The 21842-nt window shown below is 41.5% G+C and overlaps 1 protein-coding gene across 4 annotated transcripts in view; it reads left to right on the forward strand.

Moving 5' to 3' along the window:
- grin1b (glutamate receptor, ionotropic, N-methyl D-aspartate 1b) overlaps positions 1-21842 on the forward strand; it is a 61789-nt gene that overhangs the window by 26426 nt on the left and 13521 nt on the right. For 2 of the 4 annotated variants that reach the window (XM_024003051.2, XM_024003049.2), the window contains exons 4-17: positions 4063-4125; positions 4789-4886; positions 5263-5384; positions 6015-6189; positions 7357-7501; positions 7781-7867; positions 12193-12331; positions 12465-12592; positions 13199-13363; positions 13494-13612; positions 15836-15948; positions 16222-16370; positions 21151-21308; positions 21539-21700. In XM_024003051.2, coding sequence (XP_023858819.1) covers positions 4063-4125; positions 4789-4886; positions 5263-5384; positions 6015-6189; positions 7357-7501; positions 7781-7867; positions 12193-12331; positions 12465-12592; positions 13199-13363; positions 13494-13612; positions 15836-15948; positions 16222-16370; positions 21151-21308; positions 21539-21700 — 1823 coding nt within the window. The remainder of the gene's footprint in view (positions 1-4062; positions 4126-4788; positions 4887-5262; positions 5385-6014; positions 6190-7356; positions 7502-7780; positions 7868-12192; positions 12332-12464; positions 12593-13198; positions 13364-13493; positions 13613-15835; positions 15949-16221; positions 16371-21150; positions 21309-21538; positions 21701-21842) is intronic. The other 2 variants (XM_024003052.2, XM_024003050.2) reach the window with 1 other exon arrangement.

The raw sequence follows: 21842 nt of genomic DNA on the forward strand, positions 1-21842 counted from the left end.
CATTCAGGGGTCACTACAGAGGAGTTTTGGTTCCTGACTCAAAAAGAATACCCTGCCATCTCCCTCTAAGCATTAATGCCGCATTCAAAACGACTGGGAACTCGGAACTGGAAACTCGGAAATCTCTGACTTCCGACTTCAGTGCGTTCAAGACAACTGGGAACTCGGAAAGAAACGAGCTCCGACTGGGAAAAATATTTTTGAACGGACATCCAACTCAGAATTCCAACTCGGGAACTCGGGCCTCTTTCTAGACCTCCGACTTTCCGACCTAAAGATCACTGATGTTATGATTAGACCTCGTATTTTTCTGAGTTTCCAGTTGTCTTGAAAGTACCATAAAACTCATAGTAGGCTACCCTTCATAGTAGGCTACCCTCTGCCAGCTCATATCTGTGTGAAGCTGGATTCAGTGCTCTCGTCTGCATTAAAACCAAACATCAATCCAGGTTGGATGTGACAGCAGAGATGAGGTGTGCACTGTCGACCACGCCCCCTGACTTTGAGAAGCTCCAAGCACACCCATCTCATTAGTGGTGGTGAGATAAGAGACATTTGCAATTGACTGTCATAGCCCCACATTAAAAGTATGTGACATTTGACTTTACCAGTGTAATCCACTTTCAATTTCAATAAACTTAAACCGCAGACTGTCGGCCACACTAGCACTTGAAACTAGCATAGGTTACAACTACCCGGACGGAAAACAGTGATACACATAACACACAGCACCCCTTCTACGGGCGTGTGGGGGGAGGGCTGGGAGCCAGCGGACCATTCAAACCTTTTTTGCAATACAAAATTCTCCATACCTCCAAGGGAGGTGTGACACTGACGTGATTTTGGAGGTATAGCAACGCCAAACTAATATGTCATTAACCCATTTAATCCCAAATTTTTCCCAGACATGAAAATATCCAAATCAAGTGTCATTAGTAACCCTTTGAAGTAATCAATCATTATTTTTTGAAATTTTAATGGAAAAGTAGGTGAAAAAGTGTGTTTTATGGTCGGTCACAATTGTGACCGGTGGGATAATGTTACGTATACTAAATTAACATATTTCTCCTATGCAGTTATCAAAGTTCTTATAAATCCCAACCCAGTTATTAACACATTTAAAACTCTGTCACTGGCWGTCCCCAGCCTTGCCTCTAGAATGCCCCGTCACRTTCTAGTGTGACTATTTTACACATCAAAAACCCTTATACAACACGATATGAACACTGAGAGCAAAGACAAAAAACAACCATCAATGTATTTCAACATTGTTACTTTATTGTAACATTGTTACTTTAGTGCAACATGTATTGAAACATTAATATTGTAACTTTATTGTAACATTTGAACTTGTACTTTAGTGCAATATTCATTGTAACATTGTGAACATTTCATTGTAAACATTTTAGTGCAACATTCACTAACAACTGTATAGCAGTCGTGTGATTCATTCCACTGAACATAAAGGTAACATTTAGGATAAGGTAGCCTGTAGAATATGCATTCAAATAGAGGCCTACACTGAACAAAATACAAATATATATATATATATATATATATAATATATATATATATATATATATATATATATATATATTATATTTTAAAAAGCACCACTGCACAATGAGTGCTTATATATATATACAGTATATCATAGAGTTAGGCTTCAGAACCAAGTGCAAAATTAGTTTGTGCATCACTATTTTGAACTGTGATCAGTCAGTCCTACTGTCATACAGTATGTCTTGAATCAATTGACCTTCTTCTTTCCAAAAACATTTCAGTCATTTTGATTGTCTTTTTCGTCGACTTTTCTTTTTTACCTAGAGTCCGTTGTATTGCTTCTCCTCACCTTATCGACTTTTCTATTTTGTCTTTTATTGTCTTTTTTCAGCCCTTTTCATTCGATCTTATCTCCTTTTCACTGTCCATGGTAATCTTGAAGCACTCAATGTGCAGTGGCGCTTGGCATTCTCACATGCATAGGTAGTACGTTTGTCACAATGACGACTTCTCTGGAACCGGTGCATTTGTGTGATTGGCCAGTGAGAAGTTTTGTCATATCTTGCATGATCTTCAACAGTAGCAGCCAGTAAAGATCTCCTTCCGTGGCTCAGTGGTTCGTGCCAAACTTTTGCATATTTGGGCTGTATACTATGTGTTTTGGAATCACATCGGTGGCAGGCCTCTTCGATCGTTTGAACATTCAATCTTTTTTTGACCACATGTAGCTTTTCCCTGGCTCTTCTGGCTGACCCTCTGGCGGGTAGAGGCCCTTGGCTCTTCTGGCTGACCCCTATGGATTGTAGAGGCCCTTGGCTCTTCTTTACTGGACCCTCTGGCGGTAGAGGCCCTTGGCTCTTCATTATCAACAATGGAGGGGGTGGGGGAGGGGGTGGGGGAGTTGTGGATGGGGGGGGGTCATCATCACTGATAACGTTGTTCCTGTCATGATCTGTTTGCATATGTTCAGCATATGCATTCAACAGCCTGACTGGCAAATGGCCTGTCCATAGTCCATATCTGACCCATCGCTATCACAATCACTCAGGACAGCATCTTTCTCATTTTGAGGGATAACTGCAATGTTGCATGCCTTGTCTGGGCAGTCACCTWGATCCAACATATCCAGAACTTGACTCAAAGTGAAACTAAAAGAAAGAACAGAGTGGAAAGTTAGGTAAAACAAGAACTATGTATGTGTATAACTATGTGTATACCTAGACGCACTGTGTTATCCCGCCGGTCACTATTGTTGCCGTCAACATGTTTACACATTCTATGACCACACTGAACAAAGTTGAGTAATTGCAAATGAATGTATCAATACTAGACACCTTAAAGATGATGTGTACCAAAAATCTTTGTCCTAACTTTATGTTAACATACTTTACTAACCTTTTGTTTGGGAGCTTTGATGCAGTCATCCTCTTCTCATGGTGCAACCAGGAAGTAAACAGCTCTGGTCATGTGACAATTCACACTAAACATGTGACACTGCACATCTTTCATTGAGACCCTTTATTATTTCAATATTTGCTGGAAATACATTGATAGATCATTCAGTAACATTTTTAGAGCCTTATAACTGAAAACTTTTGGGATTAAATAGGTTAATATAAATCATGTATGATTAGCTTCACACATAGATATAGACTATATTTATTATTGTTATGTTTTGTGTACATCATTGGGTTTACATTGTAGACCTGAGCAGCTTTTAAAGCTATGGATCTTCAGACCTTTTTATACCATTGGAATTAAATACTACTGTATATACGCAATATATAGTATATACACAATATACTGTATGTACACAGTATATACACACTATATTTAGCTGATTTATCCAAAGATCCAAGACTCTGGTTCCAAACCTTGTGGCATTTAATGGATATTTAAGGGACTCTGCACTCAGTGCTGTTGCTGAGAACTTCATTCTTGTAGCCTTTAGCTTTGTGTCTAGACAGACCATCTGCATGTCTTATTGTATTATATCAACACACAGTTTTTAAAATAATAATTCAAGAGGAATAAGGGAGAAACATAATTTGGATATTTAGTAAAATATACTAATGAAGAGAACTTGCTGGCTGGTGCCTTTTCAGATACAGGATCTGTGAAAAATTGTCCAAGAGCAACACTAAGACGTAATTTTTCCGGATAATCTATTAGCTTAATACATTTCCTACAGTCCTATTTGATTATACTACATTTAGATATTAATGCTGTTTCAGTTAGATACGTTGGTGAACTTGCTGCATTTGCCATTGGCCTTCCATTTGAGAATGACTATAGACTACTGAATGAGCATTGTCGCTGGGGGATATTTTTGGTTCCCACAACACCATGGTGGAGCATGCCTGTGTCAGACAGTTAAAACCTAAGGAATCTGTGATGCTGTGAGCAGGCCTTTGATGTTTTTGCAAGCCCCAGTGTTGGGAATCCCAAGTTGAAGCAGAAAAGTGGAGATTTGTTGGAATGCTTTACTGCACACCATTTATAACTGTTTATAATATCCTTCTGTGTCTGCATATTTTCTCTGTGCACATTACTCATCAGAATAAAAACAAGAACTATGAAAACCTCGACCAACTGTCCTATGACAACAAGCGAGGACCCAAGGTATACTTGCATGGTCAATGCACGCCGCCCACCAATTCTCTGAACGTAGCCACTAGAAACTAGAAAGTCAAACAGTCAACAACCGATTCCAGAGATATCCTTATCCTGGTAGCACGTCTTTTTACATTTTCTTTTATGATTTCAGTCGAGAATGGGTTTTTAGTATATTTTCAGCAAAATGAAATGCCCCCTCCAACCTTTTTTATTTTTGTGTAAAGGGTTGCATGTGTTCAAACCAAGGAGATTGCAAGTCTATTACTTTGACAAAGTTTGTGGAGATCTGGACGTGTGGGACAGGCACAATCCAGATGGCACCTCCTACCTTTCTGCAGCATTTCCTTCTTCTTTTGTTCTTTGGGAAAGAAACCACCACCCTCCTCCCTTCCTCCACCACTTTGATTTGCGGTTGCATCAATCTTCTTCTCCCTCTACTTCTGACTTGCACGTTCCTCTTTGGAGTCTTGATAACCCTCAGTTTGCATGCACAAATGCAGAACAATTTTTCCTACCAGCTTCGATTTTTTTCAGTTAAACAGATTATCTTGGAACCTTTTTCTCCATTTCTTCCACCCCCCTGTCTCTTATACACATCTAGATGTGTATAAGAGACAGGTTCAGGGCTGAGTCCTTCTCCTCCTTGCTAATTTTGTCCCCTAACTGCAGGCAGAGAAAGTTCTCCTGTTCAGCCAAGACACCAACCTGACATCCATGCTGCTGGAGGCCAAGGACCTGGAGGCTCGCGTCATCATCCTCTCTGCCAGGTCAGCTCCCATCTACATCCCTCACTGCACTATACCTCTAAACCTCATATACCACACAGACACATGTCTTTATTATGAGGCCAACAGGACTCAATGACATCATTATACAGTAGTAGTATATAGTAATACAGGTTACATACATGCAGTATATATTATATCATATTAATATAATATTAATATATTAACAATGAAAACACAAATATACTGTGTCCCTATGTTATTGGTCCCCTGGCCAGTAGTGGTCCTGTACATTTTGGATGAACTCACCATTTATTGCACCGAGCAAAATAAACATTGACATATATTGTACTCTTGGTGTAGTCACTGGGTATTGACTGGAGCTGCCATTGTGGTAATGATGTGTATCTGACTGTAGCGAGGACGAAGCGGCGTCGGTCTACAAAGCTGCGCGCCAGCTCAACATGACGGGCTCTGGCTACGTGTGGCTGGTTGGAGAGAGGGAGATGTCTGGTAAAGCTTTGAGTGAAGCACCAGATGGTATGTCCTGCTCCTATACCCTATGCCTCTCTCACAGACTGTGCGACAGATCGGTCATGCTGGCCACATTGCTTTATTATTCAAATGTTTTATCCTCATCGGCAAATCAGTGTGGTGTGTAATACATTGAATGTTTGAACGTTTAAACATTTGTTTGTTTAAAGGTTTAAAACAAGTGATTTCTCATTGTACTGTGCTTTAAATGTCTAACATCTTTTGTTTGTTCCATTTTTATTTTGTGTGTTTTTTTCAGTAGACAACAAATGAAATAGAGGTTTTGGTATTCTACATTGCTTTGAATTCACATTAATATGAGTGTCTGGCTCTCATAAGCTAATTTAGAAAAAGTGTGTTGCTACCCCCACATTGAAGTGTAACAGAAAGCCGATGGTAAGCTACAACTGCATTTTTTTTAACCTGGCTACATGTATGACACGTCTGTACATAACCTTCACTTCAACATGCTCACTTTGCCCTAACCGATGTTCTGTACAGTATCATCCCCAACCTAACTCCTATCCTTAATAGGTACTTGTTGTTTCCATGTAAGCAAGTTTATTGTTCATGGCCTAATATTAGCCATCTCGTGTCGAGTGCTTCTCTAAAACTGTGATTTTGTTGACTGGTCAGGCTTGCTCGGCCTTCAGCTCATCAACGGCAAGAACGAGTCGGCGCATATCAACGATGCCGTGGCCGTGGTGGCACAGTCCATCCAGGAGCTCTTTGAGAAGGAGAACATCACAGAACCGCCTCGCGGCTGTGTAGGCAACACAAACATCTGGAGGACTGGACCGCTCTTCAAACGGTAAGGCCAAAAGTAATAGTGAGAGTAACTAAACAAACACCATTTTTTTTGTTTTTGTTTATTTGCACACAGTCAGAAGTAGGTCTGAGTCAGCTTGAAATAACCAGAATATAACCAGAACAGTCCTGTATGGTCCTCAGTATAAGACAAGCATTAGACAAGGGCCAAAACATAAAACTGAACATGCTGGCCCAGGCACCCGAGGTTGGGGAGGGAGGGCAGCCTGAAAACAAGGTCTCCTTTCTGAGCAGTTCTAATTGGAAGTGGACCAAGTCAGACCCCTGAAAATCATCCCTGTTTTATTGTGCATTCTCTGAGAAATTAAGCTTAGTTTTCATTGGCATTTAGGCCATACAGGTCAAATTCAAGTCAGGTTGGGCTAGCCTTGGTGGGTACATCTCGAATTGCATTTCCTTTGCCTCCAAAATTTTGTGTCTGGCTTTTGGCAAGACTACATAGACAGAACTCAGAATTAAGGGGATAGAGGATTCTACATCAGAGGACTTAGGGTGCGTTTGTAAATTCACTTTGGCTATCTACTCTCGCCTGAGTGTGCCAGAGAGCAGAATAACTGATTCATTTACGAATGCTCAACACCCGTTGAATATGGCCGGTGTCAGTAAACGTTGTTGCCAGCCACACAGTTACAGTCACCAACGCTCTGGATAACATGAAATCAGCCAAACCAGTTCTGCTAGGGCTAGTAAAATGGTCAGAGTGTGGTGTTCTCTCATTTGTGTCTGGAAGTAGCTAGCAAGCTAGCCAACCATAACCAGTTAGCTTGGGTGCTTGACTGCTGTTGTGTGGTCAGAATGCTCGCATCAAACCTAATCCTCGGCCAGAGCGTTGAGTGTGTTCTCTGAACGCTCCAAGAGCAAAACGCTATGAATTTATGTATGGACAATCTGACAACATTCTGAATTTACAAATGCACAGAGCGCACTTTGAGTGCACTCTGGCACTCCAGATTGAATTGATGAACACACACTTCATTCGAAATGCGTTGCATTATCGTTTCAAAAACATCCCCCATCCCCACCCTCCTCCCTTCATCCTCATTGTTTTCAATCTCCCATCTCACCCCCTCTCATCAACCAAGCCCATCATGTCATATTGGGATGATTTGTCTGATGATGCCATCCCTCCGATCTCCCCGCTGGACTCTAGAGTGCTGATGTCATCCAAGTACCCAGATGGCCTGACAGGACGCATTGAGTTTAATGACGATGGTGACAGGCGGTTTGCTACCTATAGCATCCTCAACTACCAAAAGACCAGGCTGGTGCAAGTGGGCATTTTCAATGGCACCCAAGTACGGGGKTTTTTATTAAATGTTTTATGTTACCAGTTGTACATAATACAGTATTTTTAAAATTAAGTGTTACGTTAAGTAATTATGCTTTGGTGCTATCATTTTGTGCTTGTGTTATTATCAAATGTATAAAACCAAGTTGTATGGGGAACATTAATATTTGGGGTGGTTTGTACATAGAGGTGAAATGACTAGCCCAATTAAATTAGCGTGCCATATGATTGTACTGTCTGAATTACTTTTTCCCATTCTAGCCATTCTATTTCTTTGGTTTTGTAGGTGGTGATGAATCCGCAGAGGAAGATCATTTGGCCAGGAGGAGAGACGGAGAAGCCAAGAGGATACCAGATGTCTACCAGACTAAAGGTAGCAACTACGTCCAGCACATGGCCGTAGCCAGGATCTGAGTTTTAGTGAGGTCTGGAGGGGGAGGGGAAGTGGGCTTTATCCCCCCCATTCAATACATTTTTGGAAAGTTTAATTTAACTTAACTCTAAAATGCTATTAGGAGAACAGCAAAAACAAGCAAAAATTAACCCTGCCATTATCACATTGGTTGCTGAAGCTTCATTCACCTCAGTCGATCTACAAACACATAGCCTATTAGCTATACAATTTGCTTCTACACATTAACTCAGCACCGGGATTATCAGTAATCAAGGTAAGACCCAAGTGCAGACTGTGTGAAGTAACAATGTTTATTGTAACAACACGGGCAGGCAAACAACAGGTCAAGGCAGGCAGGGGTCGATAATCCAGAGTAGAGGCCAAGGAACCTGACGGCAGGCAGGCTAAGAGTCAGGACAGGCAAGGGTCAAAACCAGATTGATGAGAAAAAGAGAGACTGGGGAAAAGCAGGAGCAGAGACTAACCGCTGGTTGACTTGAACAAAACAGGTATAAATACCCAAGGGAAGATGGGCGACACCTGTAGGGGGATAGAGACAATCACAAGGACAGGTGAAACAGATCAGGACATAACAGGGATTAAAAACTATAATTGAATATGTACAGAGGGATCTGTTAGCATAAAAAGTATTTTATTAGGGACAGACTTATATTCACTGAGGGGGGGGGACTGGTCAACTCAAGGTGTCATAAAAAAAATATTGATATCAACTTTTCCACTTTAGCATGCTTTATGGGCCAGAAGGTTGAGGGTTCGCTGACCACTGCGGAGAGATCACTCTCCCTAACTGTTTCATTACACTATGATCAGAAGCAGCTGCAGACAATGATTTTCCATATTTTGATGCCATATTTATAATTATATAAAATATATGCAACAAATTGTCCAGCCAACAGCTTTCTGTGCCAGTGCACCACACAACCAATGAACAAAGGATATTTTGGGCACTTCAAAATGACGATTTGCCTGTTCAACACCACAATAATAGACTATGTCATCCCTCCCTACTAGGGCTGACCCAATTTTGGTCGACTGAGATGTCTTTAGTTGAGCAATGGCAAATATATATATTTTTCATGGTGCACAATACATCCGCCTGATTCGCGCCTGTCTCGTGGACTAATCTGTTGCTGAGGCCGCGGGGATGGGACAGTCCATCACTCTAAGACATGTGCTACTGAAATTGCATATGGTTATATTATGTAAGAACAATGGTGCAACTAGGGTTGCAAAATTCCTGGAACTTTCAATAAATTCCCTGGTTTTCCAGCGTGGCAAGTCCGAACCCGGCCCAAATCAAGTGCCGTGGGGCTCCCTCTTGAGTCATTTGGATTGATTGATTGATTTCAACAGTTAAAAAAATACATATATAAATATACAGAAATATTTTTTAAGTGACCGAAATTGCACAATAACGTCTGGGACTTATTTTATTTTACATAAATACATATACAATTACAGAGATACAGACAAAAAAATGCTCAACCTCCAGATGAGTATTAGGGGGGAGTTTAAGTACAAATCTTGTCAGGTCTGTAGCTTATTCTTTAGATGTTTGGGGCTGCTGGCGAACCATGATGTGCAGGCATAATTAATGTGACACGGGACTAGTGCACTTGCCAGAGTCTTTTGGGTGTATATAGCTAGGTTTCCATCCAATTGGCGACCGAATTTCATGCAAATATTCTAAAATCTGCATAAAAACAATATGCACATTTCAGAGTTCCCTTTAGGAAAATGTGGCGCCAGACAACATGACAGTAAAGATTTTAATTTACCAGACATTTGAGAAATTTACCGGACATCAATATGCATTCAGAACCGACCTGGCGCAGCCAACAAGGGATATTGGCCAAATTAGACACATTTACGTGTCCTTAAAAACAGATTATAACAAATTATAAAAACACTATTCATTGGGCTACGATGCACATGCAAAACTTCACAGCCTATTTTTTCGTTATTTTTTTAGGCTACTTTCCTAGAACAATAATTGTTCCCATCAACGTTCAGCTGTCAGCGATTGCAGCTCTAAATTCATTAGGGTTTTGCATGCATTGCCCACTGTATGATATTAATATAAAATATATTAGCATTTTGGCCTACTGATGGTTTGTCACAAAAAAATGTGTATATAGGTATAGCGATTGTGTCTACACTGGTATTGGTATGTTCGCTCTAACCAACAGCTTGCAGATACAGTGCAGGTACAGCCTACTACATGATGAGATTATTATGGATAAAAGTAAGAGATCATTTCTATTTGTCAAATTGCAGCCAAGCATCGATCCTCATTTCGCCAGAATAAAACCCTAGATATTTATTGAAAGGAGCATCAACATCATCAAGTTCATCATAACTTATTTCATCTGTAGCCTAATAAACTGCCTGCTTTCTCATGATGTGACATTTTTTTATCCGACATGTTAGGCTACTTTACTCACATTAAAAGGTTGGATGGAAACCTGGTTAATGTCAAGCCATTTTGAAGATGCTGGAATTTATGTTTGTGATGAACATGTACAGGCCTACAGGATACTTTTGAAGAAGCCTACTCAGATGAAAAATGTGTGACTGGTTGTGTTTCTGGCACATATAAAAGGTAATACATTTTAAAAGTGTAATTATAAATATTAAGGCCATATTGAAGCTTTAGCTTCTATGTGCGCAAAGAATAGCCGCTCGGATTGGAGAGGAGGCAGAGCGTGTGTTAAGCTCTTCTGAATAAATTGGCCTGCGGGAGCATATGTRGACACATTATTATAGGATGACTTGGGAGAATGATGATCTGCAACTGACAGCGCATTCAGAATCAGAAGTAAAAATACAGCCAGACTGACCTGCTACTGTGCCTGATCCAAATCGAATGAAACATGTAAATCACAATCTGCCATTATTCAACTGACATTTTTACTGTAGCCTAGAGTAGAAGTTAGTACTCGCTTGAAAACAACAATGAAATGATTCATTGCATTGTGGTGTTGTAGGTTAGTCTGCAATTATATTGCCCCAAAACAAAATCAATAGGGGAGCTTGTTGAGCTGTTTGTCATGTCTGCTTTCCTGCGCAATGATGCACCTTGCATCTCCACTGCCTTTTAGGTATTCCTATTTGTTCTTGTGGTTTCATATTGAAAATGTATGCAGCTTTGAATGCTTTTATGTGTGGTATGATTGCTCGTTAGCCTATACCAGATCTGCACAAACGATCCACCTAGCACTATTGTCACTATGATAGAGGGCAGGATGGATCGTTAGACTGGTAGACTATACTGACCTGTGGTATTGTAAAAGTTAGCACAAGGAAAAAAGCGTAGTGCATAAGGGAACTACCAAAACACCTTGATATAGGGGAGGTGCATGCAAGCAGATGAGTAAATGTGGCTAGTTATATAGTAAAACCTGCAACTAGATCATGTAAACCAGGTAAAATAATGCACTACCCTCCAATGTGCCAAATAAAAAAAACACACAACCCTCCCCAAAGCAAAAAAAATACGTTTGACAACCCTCCCCTATTTTGGAAAACCCTCCCCCCCAGTAAATTGCAATCTGTCCCTTAGCAAATGGTAAACAAATATGTTTGCTTTACATAACTTTTTTTGTGTGCAGTTTTAAAGATAATTTCCTGCAATACAGTACTACACATTTTGCCATGGGTTGGGGAGATTTTTTTTGCAGTTTTAAAAGCAAATTTCCTGCAATTCTACACATTTTGCCATGACTTATGCCATGTTAATATTATATCTAAGTGACAGGGACTAACAAAATCAATGGGGGCCCCCTAAAGGTCAGGACCCCTGGGCACATGCCCTGTGTGCCTGGTTGGTAATGCGGCTATGATTACTAATGGTTTAGATAGCTGGCAAGACTAACTAGACTAACTTGCCAATCTAAAACATTTTATGAGATGGGCTCATTGAGTGACTGTCGGTGAGTGACATACTGTACATCAAGAGAAAAAACAAGTTTAGAAGTTGCACCTACTACTCTAACTCTCAACAGTAAGTAGAAAAAACTGAGGTCTGGACCTTGGTGTCCTCATGTGCAGCTACCGCCCTGGTCTTGCATAACTGGGGGTGTATTCACTAGGATCCAAATGGCTAGAAACGGGGAGGGACCTACCTGAATTTGTCCAATTGTTTCTGTTGAAAACGTTTTCTGTGGCAAAAAAAATTGCTACGGTGTGCACTAATGCATACACCCAAGCACTTGTTCCTTGTGTTGAATGTCTGTGTGCCAAAATGTGCTGGCGCCATACGTGTCCTTCTCTATTGTTCACAGATAGTAACCATTCATCAGGAGCCATTTGTCTATGTCCAACCCACAACAAGTGATGGAACTTGCCAAAAAGAAAAAACTGTAAATGGACTTAAAGATGTCCAGAAAGTTATATGCACTGGCCCCAATGGAACCATCCCAGGTAATAAGACAGCCACAGGATATACACAAGTACTAGTTCAGTATAGTGTCAGTCTGTATYGGCTGTATATGTTGATTTGCTCTCAATATAATTTTTTTCGGCTGATTTTGTGTTTGTCGTTTGTCCATTATAGGACAGCCTATAGTACCCCAATGCTGCTACGGCTTTTGCATTGACCTCTTGATTAAACTAGCGGATACCATGAACTTCACCTATGAGGTTCATCTGGTGGCTGATGGGAAGTTTGGTACACAGGAGCGGGTAAGTAAGATGATCATATGGTTCTGCAGCTTTAGAACCGAACCCCCTTGTGCTATGGAATACCATCCTCAAGGTTCAAGGTAATCTTTATTATCACACAGAGAAATGCAGAACATGCAACACTAGATGCAGTGCAGTACTGGCTACATGTGTGGTATAGTATGGACTACCACATATGAAATGACAATCAATGTGTATTCCTGGGTGTTATCTTCCATAAAGTTCATATTTAATGACTTTATTGGGACCCACAAATGACAGACCAGTTCATTCGATTTGATTGAATTTTGTCTGTATATTGTGTAGGCTGCGAAAGGACAATGTTTTTCTAGACAAAATCACCAATTGAAAAACAACARCAACAGATAATGAATGGATATTTAAAAAATTGTCCAGTAGGCAAAATCTTTGCTAACTGCAATAATATAAGGGTACATGTACAGGTTATGTGCATAATGCTAAAGTGCAATTTAGTCCGACATCTTATGTAATTGTAGGATCGCATTCGTGATCAAACCGTTTTTGGCTGATCCAAGCATCAATCAGGTTAGGAAATGTCGATTAAGTATGTAGAGTACAGTGGATGCCCCTCTCTTTCTATATCAGGTAAACAACAGCAACAAGAAGGAGTGGAATGGAATGATGGGAGAACTCCTGGGTGGCCTGGCAGACATGATTGTGGCTCCGCTCACGATCAACAACGAACGCGCCCAGTACATCGAGTTCTCAAAACCCTTTAAGTACCAGGGGCTTACCATCCTCGTGAAAAAGGTATGCTGCTCTTACTCCTGCTGCTCAGACAGGCACCCATTGAAGCTATTGTTTTCTTCCTACAACTATGACCCAGTATAGTACTACTCACAGTAGAGTGAATGAGTCACTGGCTGTTGTTTGACTGTAGGAAATACCACGCAGTACTTTGGATTCGTTCATGCAGCCCTTTCAGAGCACCCTGTGGCTGCTGGTGGGTCTATCGGTCCATGTGGTGGCGGTGATGCTCTACCTATTAGACCGGTTCAGGTAAAACAACGACATGTCTGTGTACAGTAATAACCTGATCACATTAATAATAATATAGGCCTTTTAGCAGCCACTTTTATCAAATGCTACTTACAGTCATGCATACATTTTCATATGGGTGGACCCAGCGGGAATCAAACACATGATCCTAGCGTTGCAAGTGCCATACTTAACCAATTGAGCCACATAGGATCAGGAAATTCCCCATACATTTCCTATGCCACAGGTTCCCCATGCATTTGTAATGAACAGCTGAAATAATTGTTTATGTCTGTTGCAAGTGAAACTTAACACAACACAGGCACGTGAAATAAAGAACTGCACTGACATCCCACTGGGGACAGACGTCAGCTCAACGTCTCTGACGCTTGTCGGATGTGGCAGCGCTTGCAAACTATTACAGACTACAAAGGGAAGCACAGCTGAGAGCTGCCCAGTGACATGAGCCTACCAGACAAGCTAAATAACTTCTATGCTCGCTTCGAGGCAAGTAACACTGAAACATACATGAGAGCATCAGCTGTTCTGGCCGACAGTGTGATCACGCTCTCCGCAGCCGATGTGAGTAAGAGCTTTAAACAGGTCAACATTCACAGACGGATAACCAGGATATGTACTCCGAGCATGCGCGGTCCAACTGGCAAGTGTCTTCACTAACATTTTCAACCTCTCCCTGTCTGAGTCTGTAAAATACCAACATGTTTCAAGCAGACCATCCTGTGCCAAAGAACACTAAGGTAACTGCCTAAATGACTACCGACCCGTAGAACTCACGTCTGTAGCCATGAAATGCTTTGAAAGGCTGGTCATGGCTCACATCAACACCATTATCCCAGAAACCCTAGACCCACTGCAATTTGCATACCGACCCAACAGATCCACAGATGATGCAATCTCTATTGCACTCCACACTGCCCTTTCCCACCTGGACAAAAGGAACACATATGTGAGAATGCTATTCATTGACTACAGCTCAGCATTCAACACCATAGTGCCCTCAAAGCTCATCACTAAGCTAAGGACCCTGGGACTAAACACCTCCCTCTGCAACTGGATCCTGGACTTCCTGACAGGCCACCCCAGGTGGTAAGGGTAGGTAAGAACACATTCGCCACACTGATCCTCAACACGGGGGCCCCTCAGGGGTGCGTGCTCAGTCGCCTCCTGTACTCCCTGTTCCCTCATGACTGCATGGCCAGGCACGACTCCAACACCATCATTAAGTTTGCCGATGACACAACAATGGTAGGCCTGATCACCGACAACGATGAGACAGCCTATTGGGAGGAGGTCAGAGACTTGACTGTGTGGTGCCAGGACAACAACCTCTCCCTCAACGTGATCAAGACAAAGGATATGATTATGGACAACAGGAAAATGAGGACCGAGCACGCCCCCATTCTCACTGACGGGGCTGTAATGGAGCAGGTTGAGAGCTTCAAGTTCCTTGGCGTCCACACCAACAAACTAACATGGTCCAAGCACATCAACACAGTCGTGAAGAGGACACGACAAAACCTATTCCTCCTCAGGAGACTGAAAATATTTGGCATGGGTCCTCAGATCCTCAAAAGGTTTTACATCTGCACCATCGAGAGCATCCTGACAGGTTGCACCACTGCTTAGTATGGCAACTGCTCGGCCTCCGAGGGTAGTACATACTGTACGTCCCAGTACATCACCGGGGCCAAGCTTCCTGCCATCCAGGACCTCTATACCAGGCGGTGTCAGAGGAAGGCCCTAAAAATTGTCAAAGACTTCAGCCACCCTAGTCATAGACTGTTCTCTCTGCTACCGAACGGCAAGCAGTACCGGAGTGCCAAGTCTAGGTCCAAGAGGCTTCTAAACAGCTTCAACCCCCAAGCCATAAGACTCCTGAACATATAATCAAATGACTACCCAGACTATTTGCATTGCCCCCCACTCTACCTACATGTACATATTACCTCAATTACCTCGACATTGGTGCCGCCGCACATTGACTCTGTACCGTCAATTCAAAGTGAATTCAACAAAGATTTGAACCTTGTCATTGGATTTATGTTGATTACTTTTTGCATATCCAATCAGTTTTCCACATTGTGTTCAGAAGGAAAAATATTTTTGTTGTTGAAATTAAGTGGAAACAACGTTGATTCAACCAGTTTGTATCCAGTGGGATAGGTTGGAGGTTTGGTGTCTTGAAAGAGACCTGAGCTCACATGTGTCTTGTGTGCACCGCAGCCCATTTGGAAGGTTTAAAGTGAATAGTGAAGAAGAAGAAGAGGACGCCCTCACCTTATCCTCCGCCATGTGGTTCTCTTGGGGGGTCCTTTTGAACTCCGGGATAGGAGAAGGTAAATATCAACTGGCCTAAGTCTATGTATGTGTCTGAAATGGTACCCTAATCCCTAGATAGCACCAAGTGGACTACTGTATATAGGAATAGGCTTCAGATGCAGACTACCTCGTAGAAATTACATACTGTATAGAATATTGTAATTTATTAATAGAAACATACAGTATACAGTAATTCAATAGGATCTTTGTAGACTACCTATTCAAGTGGACATTGAAATTGGCTGCTGTTAACTGAGTGACTATGTTTGTGTTTGTGATTGTGTTTGTAGGAGCACCCCGGAGCTTTTCAGCAAGGATCTTAGGTATGGTGTGGGCTGGATTTGCCATGATCATTGTGGCATCCTACACAGCCAATTTGGCAGCCTTCCTAGTGTTGGACCGGCCTGAGGAGCGCATCACCGGCATCAATGACCCCAGGGTGAGCACACACACACACTAAGGGTGATTTCACACTTGGTCCTTTTCAGTCAATTTTTTTGAACTCGGTAATGAAAGCAGTAATTTTTGGTGCAGTGTGACCTCAAAAGAGTCCCCGAATTGAACCGAACTGAAACCATCTCGAGAGGTGGTCTGGGTTCGGTTCACTTGAATTCCGTGGCGCATTTGCCTTTTTTAGGGCAATGTGAACACAAATCTCCCCAGGTTCACTTGTCATTATTCCTGCACCACACACTAGACTACTGCCACACCATTTCCCCTGCCATAACCCTTCACATTGGTGCCAAAAAAAGAGAGAAGGTGTGTAGGTTCGTGAACAAAACATGTGCTGTTTTTAGATATTGATTAAGGATTATCAAGGATTCACAGAAATTCCAATATGTGTGTTATTACTTCAAGATTATTTGTTTGCAAAATGTGATCTATAGGCTAAGAGCTGTTTATTCTATTGTGGGGTTTGAATTGTGTGTGAAGAGAACAACATATTTGATGAGAATCACAACATAGGGTACAAAATATTGTAGCTCTTAAAGGGGCAGTAACCTAAATTGGGTATACAATTTTTCATCAAGGATCTCTCTGTACTTTGCTCCGTTCATCTTTTCCTCGATCCTGACTAGTCTCCCAATCCCTGCTGCTGAAAAACATCCCCACAGCATGATTCTGACACCACCATGCTTCACCGTAGGGATAGGGCTAGGTTTCCTCCCGATGTGACGCTTGGCTTTCAGGCCAAAGAGTTCAATCTTGGTTTCATCAGACAAGAGAATTTTGTTTCTGATGGTCTGAGAGTCTTTAGGTGCCTTTTGGAAACTCCTAGTGGGCTGTCATGTGCCTTTTACTGAGGAGTGGCTTCCGTCTGTCCACTCTACCATAAAGGCCTGATTGTTGGAGTGCTGCAGAGATGGATGTCCTTCTGGAAGGTTCTCCCATCTCCACAGAGGAACTCTAGAGCTCTGTCAGAGTTACCATCCGGTTCTTGGTCACCTCCCTGACAAAGGCCCCTCTCCCCCAATTGCTCAGTTTGGCCGAGTGGCCAGCTCTAGAAAGAGTCTTGGTGGTTCCAAACTTCTTCCATTTAAGAATGATGGAGGCCACTGTGTTCTTGGGGACCTTCAATGCTGGAGCAAAATGTTTTGGTACCTTTCCCCAGATCTGTCCCTCGACACAATCCTGTCTCGGAGCTCTACGGACAATTCCTTCGACCTCCTGGCTTGGTTTTTGTCAGTTGTGGGACCTTATACAGACAGGTGTGTGCCAAATCATGTCCAATCAATTGAATTTACCAGAGGTGGACTCCAATCAAGTTGTAGAAAAAAGATGATCAATGGAAACAGGATGCACCTGAGCTTAATTTCGAGTCTCATAGCAAAGGGTCGGAAAATACCTATGTAAATCAGGTATTTCTGTTTAAAAATAATAATAAATTAGCAAAAATAAATCAAAATCTGTTTTCGCTTTGTCATTATGGGGTATTGTGTGTAGATTGTGGAGGATAAAAAATATATATATTTTAGAATAAGGCTGTAATGTAACAAAATTTTGAAAAAGTCAAGGGGTCTGAATGCTTTCCAAAGGCACTGTAGACCCCGATTAGCTCTTCCTTGGGTCCAGCAACATTAAGGCAGTTTTATACAATTAAAAACAGATTTCACAACACATTAAGTGTGTGCCCTCAGGCCACATGTGTACGTGTGTGTATAGTGCGTATTTTATCATGTGTGTCTTCACAGTCCCCGCTGTTCCATAAGGTGTATTTTTATCGKTTTTTTAAATCTGATTTTACTGCTTGCATTAGTTATTTGAAGTGGAATAGAGTTCCATGTACTCATGGCTCTATTTAGTACTGTGCGCCTCTCATAGTCTGTTCTGAACTTGGGGACTGTGAAGAGACCTCTGGTGGCATGTCTTGTGGGGTATGCATGGGTGTCTGAGCTGTGTGCTAGTAGTTCAAACAGACAGCTCTGTGCATTCAACATGTCAATACTTCTTACAAATACAAGTAGTGATGAAGTCAATCTCTCCTCTACTTTAAGCCAGGAGAGATTGACATGCATATTATTAATGTTAGCACTCCATATACATTTAAGGGCMRGTCGAGCTGCCCTGTTCTGGGACAATTGCAATTTTCCTAAGTCCCTCTTTGTTACACCTGACCACACGACTGGGCAGTAGTCCAGGTGTGACAAAACTAGGGCCTGTAGGACCTGCCTTGTTGATAGCATTTCTTATGAAGGCAGAACAGCGCTTTATTATGGACAGACCTCTCCCCATCTTAGCTACTTTTGCATCAATATGTATGCATTGTTCAGATATAATTACAACATACACTGAGTATACAAAACATTAAGAACCAGGCGCACCGGTTTGTGTCAAGAACTGCAACGCTGCTGGGTTTTTCACGCTCAACAGTTTCCTGTGTGTATGGTCCACCACCCAAAGGACATCCAGCCAACTTGACACAATTATGGGACGCATTGGAGTCAACATGAGCCAGCATCCCTAGGAAGGTGTTCCTAATGTTAGGTGTACTCAGTATAAGTGTACCGTAATCAAATAAAATAAATTAAAGTACCATAATGTTTAGCAGGCATTAGTTTGTATCAAGTATGCTTTGAGCATTTGGTCTGGATTGGTGTCATTGCATGCCACATCCTTGGCCTGAGGGAGGGTGGTCAGCTCATGAGGATGGCAATCATACATCTTCGTATTTTTTATCATTAATTTTACAGTATTGTATTGAACTCAGGGCCGTGTACAGACCTTTCAAAAATACCAAAATACCAAAACAAAAGGTTACTTTAGAGACTGGAAGGGAAAAGGGGCATGTGCACAGGTAGAGCCCTATCTGTGCACTTGCCTGATTGATGGTTTGAAAAAAGTTGCATTAAAAGCATGAGCTCTGCTTAGTTYTTTTGCACAGTCTGTACACACTTGATCAGTCTCTCATTCACAATTTAACAAGCACTTGATAATGCCTCAAATTTCCCGGTAAATATATAATTCCCAGGTGATAGGCTACTATTGTCACCCATCAGACTATTATTGATTTAATCTTGTCTTTACATATACTAAATAATATACAGTATTTAATATATACCTACTCATTCCAGGATTTTCTTTATTTTTACTATTTTCTACATTGTAGAATTATAGTGAATACATCAAAACTATGAATTACACATGGAATCAGATAGTGACCAAAAAAGTGTTAAACTAATCAAAATATATTTTATATTTGAGATTCTTCAAAGTGACCACCCTAGCCTTGATAACAGCTTTGAAACACTCTTGGCATTCTCTCAACCAGCTTCATGAGGTAGTCACCTGGAATGCATTTCAATTAACAGGTGTGCATTGTTAAAAGTTAATTTGTGGAATGTCTTTCCTTAATGCGTTTSAGCCAATCAGTTGTGTTGTGAAAAGGTAKGGGTGGTATATAGAAGATAGCCCTATTTGGTAAAAGACCAAGTCCATTTTATGGCAAAATCAGCTCAAATAAGCAAAGAGAAACAACAGTCCATCATTATTTTAAGACATGACGGTCAGTCAATCCAGAAAATTTCGAGAATTTTGAACGTTTCTTCATGTGCAGTCGCAAAAACCATCAAGTGCTATGATGGAACTGGCTCTCATGAGGATCGCCACAGGAAAGGAAGACCCAGAGTATTTGCTTAAATCACTGGACAAAACAGGTGGTTATTAGAGACAGGCTTCTATTTGAGCCAGGCATCTATTTCCTTAATGCATACAGGTTTTGCTCATTTGCATATTTAATTGTTGAATTCCAGCATTCACCTCCAGCATTTTTCTAAATTTCTTCATTTCCTGCACTAATGTGTAGTTTACACACTGTATCACATTTATTTTGTCATAGTATGCCTTTATTTCAAATAAAAAACTTCCTTGGCATAATCATTATTCTCCTCTTTGACTGTTAATCTTCAGGAGTTTTTACTTTCACCATTAAGGGGCGATCGGACAATTTATTGGGGTCTGTACTCCCGAAGTTGTTGACTGTTTTTGTGCTTGCCAGTTAGCTAGCAGTTGTCAGCTGTTAGCAGCCAATGGCTAGCAGTTTCTTTCTGCCGATAAAAACGGATGATTGTCAAAAAAAAATTGAGTCATTACTGAATTATTTACTGTAACAAATCAAACATTAAACCTTGTAAACAAGTCATGGTAATTCATGTTAACCTTGTAAACAATTTATTTAGACCGGTGTTTATTTGAAACAGGTTTATTTGCTGAAATGTGTGCCATTGTCCGGCTATTAAAAAGGGACAGGCGGTTAGCATTCCCATTGGAGTTAAGACTAATGCTAACAATATGGCGGTCTTTCGCTAAATCGTCTTTGTCTCTGTCTTCTCCTTCATTTTAGTCTTCTTGGTAATAGGAACTCTTAGAGAGGGCCCAAATAGACCTTGGGTGAAAAGCTATTATTGAAAGTCGGCAGTATAGGGAGTGTAGAGTAGAGTAGTAGTAGTACTTTATTGATCCCAACTTGGGAAATTGTTTAAATCACCACAAGCATCATCAATGATTACAAAGACACACATATAAAAAATACATGCACCTAGGATCAATGAAAGATTGAGATGGATTTAAAATGATAAGAAATGCTGATGGCATTCTGGGGAAATAAGCAACAACAACATTCATTGAGTGCAGATATTTTATGGGTGAAAGCTTATGTAAAGGACAGTCATGGAGGATGACTGACTGACTGCTGTGCCTCTGTTTGTGTCTCTGTGTCTCAGCTGCGAAACCCATCAGACAAGTTCATCTACGCCACAGTGAAGCAGAGTTCGGTGGACATCTACTTCCGGCGCCAAGTGGAGTTGAGCACCATGTACCGCCACATGGAGAAGCACAACTACGAAAGCGCTGCTGAGGCCATCCAAGCTGTGCGCGACAAGTGAGCAACAGCTGTGGCAGCTCCAGGGGATGGGGGTGGGGGGTTAATACTCTGAAAATTCCAATGGGGGAGGCCATAATGCTGAATGTACAGTATTTATGCTATCCCAGGTGAGCAATAGTGCGAGGAAGACAATAATGACATGATGTGGTTATCTAGTGTGCATTTTCATACACTCATTCGTTCCCATTCCTCCTCTTCTCTGTTGTCCGTGTCCCTCCCTCCCTCAGCAAACTGCACGCGTTCATCTGGGACTCTGCCGTCTTGGAGTTTGAGGCATCACAGAAGTGTGACTTGGTGACAACGGGAGAGCTGTTCTTCCGCTCCGGCTTCGGCATAGGCATGCGGAAGGACAGCCCTTGGAAGCAAAACGTTTCCCTGTCCATTCTTAGGTGAATATTGGCCAGCAACAAGATACTATTGAAGCAACATGCTACCATACAATATTATAATAAGGGTCGTTTCCTGGACACAGATTAAGCCTGGTCCTAGACTAAAAAGCATGGTCAATGGAGAGTCTCCATTGAGATACTG

The sequence above is a fragment of the Salvelinus sp. IW2-2015 genome, linkage group LG15 (assembly GCF_002910315.2).
Source record: "Salvelinus sp. IW2-2015 linkage group LG15, ASM291031v2, whole genome shotgun sequence".
Lineage (NCBI taxonomy): Eukaryota > Metazoa > Chordata > Actinopteri > Salmoniformes > Salmonidae > Salvelinus > Salvelinus sp. IW2-2015.